The 12,452-nt window shown below is 40.0% G+C and overlaps 1 protein-coding gene across 1 annotated transcript in view; it reads right to left on the minus strand.

Moving 5' to 3' along the window:
* Nucleotides 1-9,637: 9,637 nt before the first annotated feature.
* APBB1IP (amyloid beta precursor protein binding family B member 1 interacting protein) overlaps nt 9,638-12,452 on the minus strand; it is a 127,973-nt gene continuing 125,158 nt past the window's right edge. The window contains exon 15 of the mRNA XM_003269376.3: nt 9,638-10,487. Coding sequence (XP_003269424.1) covers nt 9,957-10,487 — 531 coding nt within the window. The 3' untranslated portion in view covers nt 9,638-9,956. The remainder of the gene's footprint in view (nt 10,488-12,452) is intronic.

Here is a 12,452-nt window from a genome sequence, read left to right on the forward strand (position 1 = left end):
TGCTGTTCTTGTGATAGTGAGAGAGTTCTCATGACATATGATAGTTTAATAAGTGTCCGGCATTTCCTCTTCGCTCTGTCTCTCTCTCCTGCTGCCATGTAAGATGTGCCTTGCTTCTTCACCCTCTGTGATGATTGTAAGTTTCCTGAGGACTCCCCAGCCATGCATAACTGTGAGTCAATTAAAATTTCCTTTATAAATTACCCAGTCTCAGGTAGTTTCTGGATAGCAGTGTGAAAACGTACTAATATACTCAGGTTGAGATATAATCCCCAATGTTGGAGGTGGGGCCTTGTGGGAGGTGTTTGGGTCATGGGGACAGATCCCTCATAACTTGGTGCTGTCCCACTGATGGTGAGTGAGTTCTCAGAAGATCTGTTGTTTAGAAGTGTGTGGCAACTCCCTAGCTTACTCTCTAGTCCCAGTCTCCCCATGTGAGAAGCCTGCTCCCACTTTGCCTTCTGCCATGAATGGAAATCTCCTGAGGCCTCCCCAAAAGGTGAGCAAGCATGATGCTTCCTGTAAAGCCTGCAGATCTGTGAGCCAATTAAACCTTTTTTCTTTATAAATTACCCAGCCTCAGGTATTTCTTTATAGCAACAGAAAAACAACCTAACACAACACATGTCTGTGCCTCCGTATTTCTGTAAATATAGAGCTTCAGTTAGATTCAGAATTGATTAATTTGTCAAAAATAATTGAAATACTGAGCAAACATCTGCCTCAGTGAATGGCCACTATTTCTTCTATAACTACATTTATGTTCCATTTGAATTTCACTTTGTGTTATCCCTTTTTTTTCTTTCTTTCTTTTTTTTTTTTTTTTTGCAGTTTCATGTTTGTTGACCACTTCCCCATTTTGATTATTCAGTTTTGTAAAATGTCACGTGGGCTTCTTGCTGGGAGACAAAGAGGCAAGACAACGACATGCTTTGTTCTCTTTATAAACTCAGTAACAAATATGCAGTGACTGGCAACCTCATACTTTGAAAGAAATGATGGGTCACTGATCATGATTGCATCTGTTATTTATGTTGTGATTTGTGGACTGAAGAGCTCACACGAAGTTTGTACTTTACAAAATTACTCACAGTTAAAATACCATGGCAACTGAAGTTGGAACCATGTTGGGGAACTCACGTTATTTAATTAAATCATGGTTATTGGAACTAGGTGGAGCAGTGATAACCTGTACCTCTTTTTTTTCTGAGATTTTCTTTTATACGTGCAATAAACATTTACAGTTTTCCTTATAGACTTTGAAATTGTGTATCAATTCTAAAAATATTTTAGTACTTGTTGCTCTTCTGAATCACCCTTTATACTACATTTTATAAATGAGCTTCACTGATATATAGTACACAGGACAGTTTTTATTTTCTATACTTAATAGCTTTTAATGGATTGCTTGACTTTGTTTTTAAATTTTAAGTAGATACATCATCTGAGAATTTAAAAGTCTGTCTTTTCCATTCAGATATTTGTTACCTTATTGGTTTTGCTGTTGTGTGCATTGGCTAGAGACTCCAGGATAATGTTGAATAATATTAATTATAATACTGACTTTAACGGTGTATTAGTCATGCCTCTTATTTTCTGAATTTGATGCTTTGAAATCTGGGCCTTGTTGATCCTGGAGGGACTGCCCCTCTCAGGATAAGCTAATTGCTGGATGTAATAAACAACTTGCCTGCGCTTATGCCTTTCCTGTATAATCCAACCAACCCAGAGTTTATACCCCCTTCTTTCTCATCTCCTCCTCACTCTTTATTCTTTATCTCTGTTTATCTCTTGCAGTCTTTAATGTTCCTTATCACTCTCACATTTCTGTCCACTATTCTGCCTCTCTAATTTCCTCAGGGCCAGATAGCAGCCTCTTCTTTCCAGAAGACAATGAAATTATTCAAACTAGCCAGTGCTAAGCCTGATTGCCCTGACTTGCTTGTTCCTTCCCATGGAACTGCAATAAACATTCTTTCCTGTGTTTTTCCCGTTCCCTCTGCCTCCTGACTGACCTTGATGTTTCCCTGTCCTGCCCCTTGTGGTGCGCTGTGCCTACAGCTTCTAAGGAACTATGAGTAGTAAAATAAACTACTTCCCTCATGACAGTCATTTCTGTGTTTGTGTGTCTTACAGTTACTAATTAAAACAAATCCTGGGTAGTATGAATGTAAATGACATTTCTGTTTGTGCTTTATTATTAAATATGCCCTTTGCTGTAGGTTTCAGACACCTTTTATCAGTATAAAAACATCTTCCTCAGATGCTAGCTTCTTATGAAGTTTTAAATTTTCTTAACGAGGAGTGGTGTTGAATTTCATCAAGAGCCTTTTTGACATTTATTGAAATAATTATTTGTTTTTTCTCCTATCAGTTTTTCCAATAAAAAATGATACTGATTGAAAAATAGGTTAAAATTAAAGTTTCATCAAAGACCGCCAGAATATAATAGCTCTGAAAGTCCAAATCACCATACGTAGGTTTTCATAGCAAATATCTGAGAACCTGCTCCAGAGCTGTTAATTTCCCCCATTTACTTTAACAATATGAAGGGGTGTAGAGTGGAGAAGACTGCAGGGAGCTCTTGCCTTGCACTTGCCTTTGATAGTCATATGTATGGAGAGGAAAATAATGCAAACTCTTAACCCTGGGTTTAGAGGAGGAATCCTTAGAGGGCCACCAGGACAACTGACCAAAAAACTCCTGGAACTAACAAGCAGTTATAGCAAGCGTGCAGCATACAGGGTTAATATAGAAAAGTCAATTGCAATTGCCCTTTTAACACTAGCGATGAGCAATTGGAAGTTGAAGTTAAAAATATACCATTGTGTTCACATTCCTCCCTGCAAATGGAATACTTAGGTATAAATCTAACAAAATATATAAAAGATCTAGTAGGAAACCTACAAAATTTTGATTAAAGAAATCAAAGAAGAACTAAATAAATAGAGAGATATTCCACCTTCATAGATAGGAAGACCTAGCATTTGTGAAATGTCAGTTCTCCCCAAATTGCTCTATAGATTCCATGCAATCCCCATTGAAATCTCGACAATTTATCTTGTGGATATTGACAAATTGAATCCAAGGTTTATATGGAGAGGCAAAAAAAAAAAAAAAAAAAAGGAAACAAGAACAGCCAACACAATATTAGAAAAGAAGAAAATCAGGGGACTAATACTACCCCATTTCAAGATTTACAGGAAATCTACAGCAATCAGGACAGTGTGGTATTGGCAAAGAATAGACAAATAAATCAGTGGAACAGAATAGAAAGCCCCAAAATGGGCTTATACAAACGTTTAACAAAAGGGCAAAGGTAATAATGAAAAAATAGTCTTTTCAACAGATACTGCTGGCACAAGTGGATATCCAAATGGAAAAACAAAAACAAAGAACCTAGACACAGATCTTGTGTCATTCAAAAAATTTAACTTAAAATGGATCAGAGAACTAAGTAAACCATAAAACTTCTAGTAGATAATATAGAAGAAAATCTAGATGACCTTGGGTATGGCAGTGACTTTTTAGATGCAACACCACCAATGACATCATCCATGAAATAAATAATTGATAAGCTAGACTTCATTCAAATTAAAAACCCTTGTGAAGTGCAAAATCAAGAGAATGAAACGACAAGCCACAGATGGGGAAAAACATTTGCAAAAGACATATCTGATAAAATACTGTTATCCAAAACACACAAACCATTAAAACTCAACAGTAAGAAAATGAACAGTCCAATTAACAAATTGACAAAAGGTCTGCATGACGCCTCACCAAAAAAGATACAGGTGGCTAATAAGCATATGAAAAAAATGCTCAACACCGTATATCATTAGGGAATTGCAAATTAAAAATTATACCACTACATATCTATTAGAATGTTTAAAATTCAAAACACTGGCAATACCAAATGCTGACAAGGATGTGGAACAATAAGAACACTCATTTATTGTTGGAGGGAGAGCAAAATGGAGCAGCCACTTAAGAAGACAGTTTGGCAGTTTCTTGCAAAATTAAACACACTTTTGCCATATGATCCTGCAATTGCACTCCTGTTTGCCTGAGTTGAAAACTGATATTTAGGCCGGGCGGGGTGGCTCACGCTTGTAATCCCAGCACTTTGGGAGGCCGAGGCGGGCGGATCACGAGGTCAGGAGATCGAGACCACGGTGAAACCCTGTCTCTACTAAAAATACAAAAAATTAGCTGGGCGTGGTGGCGGGCACCTGTAGTCCCAGCTACTTGGAGAGGCTGAGGCAGGAGAATGGCGTGAACCTGAAACCAGGAGGTGGAGGTTGCGATGAGCCGAGATCGCGCCACTGCACTCCAGCCTGGGTGAGAGAGCGAGACTCCGTCTCAAAAAAAAAAAAAAAAAAAGAAAACTGATATTTACACAAATGTCTGCACACACATTTCCAGCTGCTTTTTCCGTAACAGCCATTTGGTGGCAACCAAGATGTTCTTCAATAGGTGAATGAATAAATGAACTGTGGTTCATTCAGACAGGGGAAAATTATTCAGTGATAAGAAAAAATGGGCTGGGTACAATGGCTCATGCCTATAATCTCAGCACTTTGGGAGACTGGAACAGGTGGATTGCTTGTGCCTAGGGTTCAAGACCAGCCTGGGCAACATGATGAAACCCCATCTCTACTAAAAACACATAAATTAGCTTGGCATGGTGGTGCACCTGTAATCCCATCTACTGGAGAGGATGAGGCCAGAGAATCACTTGAATCCAAGAGGTGAAGGTTGTCATGAGGTGAGACCTGGGTGTATTCCAGGCCTGGGCAACAGATCAAGACTCTGTCTCATAAAAAAAGAAAAAAGGAAAGAAACAAACAAGCAAAAAAGAAATGAGCTATCAAGCTGTGAAAAGATAAAGATTTGGAGTACTATGCTTTGAATATGGATTGGCCCTTCCAAAATTCATGTTTAGTCTTGATTCCCAATGTGGCTGTGCTAGGAGGTGGTCTAAGAGGTGAGATCGTTAAAATGGATTAATCTCTTTCAGGGTTAGTTCTCATGGGAATGGATTAGTTACCACGAGAGTGGGCTGTTGTAATCAAGGTTGCCTCTCCTGGTTGGTCCCTTTTTTGCATGCACCCACTTCTCATCCTGCTTATCCGCCATGTTATGATGCAGTCAGTGGGCCTTCCACAGACACTAGCACCATGCTCTTTGGACTTCCCAGCCTCCAGAACCATGATCCAAAATAATTCTCTTTTCTTTATGAATACCCACCCAATCTCAGGTATTCTGTTATAGTGATAGAAAATAGACTAAAACATGGAGGAACCATAAATGCATATTATTAAGGAAAATAAATCAATTTGAAATGGCTACATACTGTATGATTCCAACTATGTGATATTTTGCAAAAGGTGTAATTATGGAGACAATGAAAAAGATCAGTGGTTGCCAGGGTTTAAAGGGGAGGTAGAGATTAACAGACAGAACACAGGATTTTTAGGACAATGAAACTAGTCTGTATGATTCTATAATGGTGGATACATGTCATTGTACATTTCTGAAAACCCACAGACTGTGCAACCTCAAGAGTAAACCCTAAGTAAACTATGGACTTTGGATGCTAATGATGTGTCAGTGTAGGTTCATCAATTTTTACAGTGCTATTTTTGTAGAATTGTGGTAGTGGAGAAGACTGCACATGTGTGAGGCAAGTGGCAAATGAGAACTCCCTGTACTTTTTGCTCAGTTTTGCTGTGAATCTAATACTGGTCTAAAAAATAAAGTCTATTTCAAAAAACAAAAACCAAAAATGGATGGCTTTAACATAGATTAGATTATGCTGAAGAAAGAATTGGTGAATGGGAATTGAGATCTGATAAATATATCCAGAATAGATAAAGAAATAGAAAATACACACAATTTAGAGATAAGGAAACTAGTGTTAGAAGATTTAACGCATTTCATTAGAGTTTCAGAAGAAGTGAAAAGGAGAAGCAATGTTTGAAAACAAAATAAATTACAATTTTCCAGAATAGTGAAAGGCAGATATTTGTAGATTCAGAAACCTCAATGAATTATCAGGCAACTTAAGTAAAATAAATTCAGAGTTAGACCCACTATATGCACCAAAGAGAAAGAAAAGTTCTTAAAATCATACAGGGGGAAACAAAGAGATGACCTAATGGAAATAGTAATTTGACTGGTGACTTCTCAACAGCAACAGTGAAAGGGAGAAGACAGTGGGGACAATCCCCTCAAAAAACAAAGAGTTTTTACCATCAATTGAAATTTTACATCCACTGAAACCATCTTTGAAGAATGAGGGTGAAATAAAGATATTCTAGGAAAAAAATACTCAGCTATACCTCAAATACTGTGTGTGTGTGTGTGTGTGTGTGTGTGTGTGTGTGTGTTTGAAATCAAAGTGGTCCAAAGTCCATGTATTTTCTAGTTTAAAGTTGTTTAACTTGAAACCTTGAGTTTGGATATTATCATTATAGGTAGCTATTAAAAGAATACATACAGTATATAAGTTTTCAACAAGAAGCTTCAAAAAGAGAATAAGAGGAAAATCCTAATCATATGAAATAGACAAGAAAGGAAGGAAAAAAACCCAGAAGAATCCAGGGTAATAGTAAGTACAAAATAAGATGTTAAAAACAAAATATATAATCACATTCAGAGTAAAAATAATAGGCTGGGCGTTTTGGCTCATGTCTGTAATTCCAGCGCTTTGGGAGGTTAAGACAAAAGAACTGCTTGAGGCCAGGAGTTAGAGACCAGCCTAGGCAACATAGTGAGACCCCCATATCTACTAAAAAAAAAAAAAATTAGCGGGGCATGGTGGTATGAGCCTGTAGTCCTAGCTACTTGGAAGGCTGAGGCAAGAGGATGGCTTGAGCCCAGAAGGTTGAGGCTGCAGTGAGCCATGATTGCACCACTGCCCTCCAGCCTGAGTGACAGAATGCGACCCTGTCTTTAAAAATAAAAATTAAAAAAAAGAAAATTAAAAAATTTAAAAAGAATAAACTTGCAGTTAAAAGATAATAATTACCAACTAGATATAAACACAGCAAAATCTGCTTATATGTCATTCACAAGTGGCAAATGTAGAACATAAAGGCATAGAGAGTTTGAAAGTGCATGAATAGATTTGTCAGGCAAATACCTGAAAAAAGACAGTACAGCTGTGTGAGTACAAGACAAAACGCAGAAAACATTGCTTGGTGATAGATGGTTCAATTCACCAGGAAGTCACATACGTAATTTTTGTTTACACTTAATAATAGTGTCAGAATATATAAAGCACAATTTACTAGAACAATGAAAAGATATTGACAAATTTGCCCTCAGAAGATTTTAAAACATTCTTCTTAGTAATTGATGGATGCGACAGACCAGATAACAGGCTGCAGGCAGAAAATTTGTGCAACATGCTTAACAAGCTTGTTCTAAAGAACATGTACATTGTACCCGAGCACACATAAACCATCTGTAAAAATGGATCACACATCAAGCCATAAGTCTCAAACACACATCAAAGCCTCAATTATCATGGAATTGGGTCATTTCAGTATCATACCAGCCAAGATTCCTATGATCAAACAAAATATGAGGCTTAAATGTTCATTCTCCTCCTTGAGGACCTACTGTAAAATCTTACTTCACATTCTATCATGAACTAAGGTTAAATCATGTTTTCTGTAAACTCTACCAAATGCTGCAGTTTTTGTTGCAGTTGGCCTGTTACATGGGTCTTTGCCCCATTAGCAGCATTATACAAGAAATTATGGAGTTTTTATAAGCTGTGATACAGGATTACTGTCCTATATTATTGCTTATGTATTATTATTCATAACGTATATTATTATCCACGTACTCCTTCTCTAGTTCCCAATTTCACTCCAGTTTTTCCACCCCCTGCACCACATACAAATATCTCACTAAACTTTTCATAAAGAAATAAATTTTGCTGCATTTTCAGGATCTAAATAATCCTACTCAGGTATAGGTAATACTTCTAAAGACCTTTCAGCCAGACACCAAAGATTGCGTTACACTTGAGTGAAAATCACAGAATATTATCCTCATGAAAACTCTCTTTTCATGGACTTGGCTGGCTCTATTTGTCAGCATTTTCTTAACGTAAGTGACTCCATTTTGATTCTGACAATTTTCACACCTCTCTTTGCTGATATCTTTCCTGTATTGTCCCAGAGATCTGCATAATAACCACGATTTAGTTAAGTATCAGAAAAGCGGCGTTTTTACCGCATCTAATATCAAAGAAACATAATAAAATGAGAACTGGAGAGAGTTACTGTTCATGAGATTAAATTGAATGTAAAGCAAATTTACCTTCTACCCTATTTCAAGCGTATGCTCCAGAAAAAATTAAGAGCACACTGCCAGTTTTAATTACTAAATATTTTGGTTTTAAAACTATTTTTTTTTACATTTTAAAGGTTCATTTAGACTACAGAGGTGTCCAATCTTGGGGCTTCCCTGGGCCACACTGGAAGAATTGTCTTGGGCTACATATAAAATGCACTAACACTAGCGATGATAGGTGATGAACAACAACACAAAAAAATTGAGAAAAATCTCATAATGTTTTTGAGACAGTGTCTTGCTCCATCTCCCAGGACAGAGTACAGTAGCATGATCTCAGCTCACTGCAGTGTCTGCCTCCTGGATTCAAGGGACTCTCCCATCTCAGCCTCTGGAGTTGCTGGGATTACATGTGTGCGCCACCACACCTGGCTAATTTTTCTATTTTTAGTACAGACAAAGTTTTGCCATGTTGGCCAAGCTGACCTCAAACTCCTGACTTCAAGTCATCCATCTGAATCTGCCTCCCAAAAATGCTAGGATTACAGGTGTGAGCCACCGCGCCCTGCCAAGAGCTCATATTTTAATTTGTACTGGGCAGCATTCAAAGGGGTCCTGGGCCACCTGCAGCCCATAAGTTGAGACAGCATGATTTAGAGCTTACTTTTCTCCAAATATTAAAACATAGCATTAATTATCTTCCTTTATTTAAAAAAATGCATTACTATTTTCCACTCACTTTAAGAAGATTTTGAGTTTTACAGTTTTTTTTAAAAACCCACAAAAATACAAAAACAAAAATAGAGCCATGTAAATAAAATTAAGAAAATGTAAAAGGCCTATCAGAAGCCAATTTGAAAGAGAAGAGATATAGGCACCAAGAACCCAGGATAAATTGGGCATTAAACTTATCTCTGAGGGAAAACATTACAAGTTGAAGAATATATATATGATTGCCTTTTCCTGCCCCTACATTTTTATTTACAGGATACTTACAGCATTGTAATAATAGAGAATTCAAAAACTATCTAAATAATTATTTTTGTCAATTACTGTTATTCAAGCATTTTAAAAGCAAAACCAAAACAGCCAGTGTCCAGGACTCCAATCAATCAAGCAAAGGAATCTCAGAGAAAGGAAACAGGCTCTGCTTGTCATGTTTTCTCGTTTTCCTCTCGGAATCCTGCAAATTCTGAAGGTTATAGAGGTAGATATGAAAATCTGAGGTCACCAAGACTTAAGAAGGCATGGGATGTTGAAAGCTATTTTTAATTACAGTGTTGATCTCAAGATAGATTGACCCAATAATCTTTCTAGAAATACCGTCTTCCGGAAAAACGTTTAACTTTTATTCATTTGATGCTTCTGAACATAATAAAATAAATGAACCTAAAACAGCATTTTAGGTAACTTGGAAGGGAAGATACATTCCATTTAGGTGAAAATACATAGGAGCGATATGTACATTTGGGCAGATATTCTGAACTGTATTGGGTTAATGGTTATGGCTGTACTTGAGTACAACAGTGAGAAGTTTCCCATCACATTTTATCCGAAATGAACAAGATGTCAGGGCAATCTGCTAGCAAAACCTGCGCTGGGTGTCAGCGATGCTTCTCCCTCTGGCACACTCATCATGCCCGTCCCTAGGACACGTTGCCTCTCTTCTTTTGCAAAGCTTTCATGAGGTCTGACATGAAATCTTGCTCCCCGCCCCCTGCCCCTCCGGGGTGCCCTGGGTTCTCTTGCCTCTTGGGGGGCACAGGAGGCCTCTTGGCCACCGCGGGGGGCGACCTGACGGAGTCGGGGGCGGGGGCTGGGGCGGGCGCGGGTGCGGGCGGTGGCGGCGGCGGGGGCAGCTCCGAGCCCGCGGTCCCTGCATACGACGGCGGGGGCGGGGGCACGAAGTCTGGGGGCGGCTCCATGAAGTCGGGGGGCGGCGGCGGGAGCTCAGGGTCGTCCAGGGGCGGCGGCGGTGGCGGCGGCGGCAGGAAGTCGTCGGGTGGGGCGGGGAAGCCCCCGCCGCCTGTGCCCTTGGCCTTGGGGGGCGTGGCGGGGCTGCCGCTGGTGTCCGAGGACTTCCGCGCCGGAGGGGGCGGTGGCAGGCTGGACTTGGGGGCGTGCGGGGCCCGGGGCACTGCCAGGTCGTGGTGGTTCCCGAGGGCTAGCTTCTTATCCTGCAACCGAGTGACAGTAGCATTCATTTTCTTTTTTAATTTTTGAAATTTTAAATTTATTGTTATTAATTAATGGAGACGGGGTCTCACTGTGGCCCAGGCTGAGTGCAGTGGCGCGATCTGGACTTACTGCAGCCTCGACCTCCCGAGCTCAAGCAATCCTCCTGCCTCAACCTCCAGAGTAGCATTCTTTATTCTCAAAACAGCCCCAGTGGACAAAACAGCCCTAGTGGACAGGACCCATGCCATAGATATGTGAGTCTCTGTCCGCCCCCTGGGGAGCCTCTGTCCCTCAGTCACTGAGACTCCTGGTCGTTCATGAGCTCATCTTTGTTCTGGAATATGGCAATTATTCCAAATGGTCTTTCAAATTAAAAATAATCATTTTTCTAATTTTTTAATATTTTGGCTGGGCATGGTGGCTCATGCCTATAATCTCAGCACTTTGGGAGCCCAGGCAGGTGGATCACTTAAGTCCAGGAGTTCAAGAGCAACCTGAACAATATGGTGAAACCTTTTCTCTTTTAAAAATACAAAAATTAGGCTGGTGTGGTGGCACACGCCTGTAGTCCCTGCTACTGGGGTGGCTAAGGCATAAGAATTGTTTTAACTTGGAAGGTGGAGGATACAATGAGCTGAGATCATGCCACTGCACTCCAGCCTAGGCAACTCAGTGAGACTAGGTTTCTCTCTTTATATATTTTTTTATAACTGTGTTGCCCAGGTTAGTCTCAAACTCCTAGCCTCAAGTGATCCTCCCGCCTCAGTCTCCTGAGTAGCTGGAATTATGGCCACCCCACCTGGCCCAAATGGACTTTAACAGTATTTCCTGTTGTCACAGTGGAACAGCAAAAAAACGAATGTAACTAACTTCATTTTTGTTTAAAGTGGCCTTTACCCATTCCTGCACATAGGATAATTTTAGAGCACTGAGATAAATATGCAAACCCAGCAATCGTGTAGTTTTAAAAACTAACTCTGGGATTAAAGAAGTAAACAACTAATTATGTTTTGTTAAAGATTTATATGACCATTGTGACCTGACCGAGGACAGAGAAGTTCCCAACCTCTTTGGACCCTTGTTGGCACCCAGATGTCTGCAGTCTCTGGTCATCTTTTGATCTCAACTCTCTCCCCAACTCTCTCCTCTTCTCCATATCCCACACCCATTAAAATCCTCCAGTTAGCCTGAAAAATTAAAGATTGCACTTTAGAACACTAGTGCACCATCTTCATGGTGTTTCTGGCTTTCCAAATAACCACCTTTTCCTCCCATCATCCCTAATCTCTTGAGTCTGGCTTTTAAGTGGTGAGCAGCCAAACCTGGGTTCAGTTACCCTGTGGCACTCATCTACCAAGTCTCCTATAAATGGAAGATCTGGCTATGTTCCATGAGGTGTTTAGATCGTATTATCGTATTTAGATCATACGACTATCACTTCCTTGGAACCTGCCTTATCCAGGAGTTGCTGTGTGTCTCCAAAGGGGCTTTCGTGGTGTATCTCTTGTGGGGTTGCCTCAGTCTATAAACCACCCTCGGCTCATTCATTCCTTCAAAATGGAAGCCAAATGACTTCACTCCTTGGTTCCCAAACCAAGCCACCAGAGTCCTCGGCATATAGGAAGGGATACATTTTTTCTTGATCTGAGTTGAGCTTGTTGTGAAGCTCGTGTCAGGAGTAAGCATCTGTAAAATCATCTTGCTCCTATTCCACACAACACACAGCAGAAACACACAGCAACTCCTGGGGGTTGAGGACTTCCCAAAACATTCACACAGTCTCCTGGCTTAAATGTCCTACTTTGATTAGGATGAAGGAGATGGAAGGGGAAAAGTGAATGGAAATAGTTCTCTCTTGGCTACAGGTAAGCTTTGTGCAAATGTAGGCACAAAGGATATGTTGCCTGGCAAAGACCTTTCTGCCTGATCCTGGGGACAATGTCTCCTTGTGTTGGTGAGCTGAG

Source organism: Nomascus leucogenys, chromosome 18 (genome assembly GCF_006542625.1).
Source record: "Nomascus leucogenys isolate Asia chromosome 18, Asia_NLE_v1, whole genome shotgun sequence".
NCBI classification, from domain to species: Eukaryota; Metazoa; Chordata; class Mammalia; order Primates; family Hylobatidae; genus Nomascus; species Nomascus leucogenys.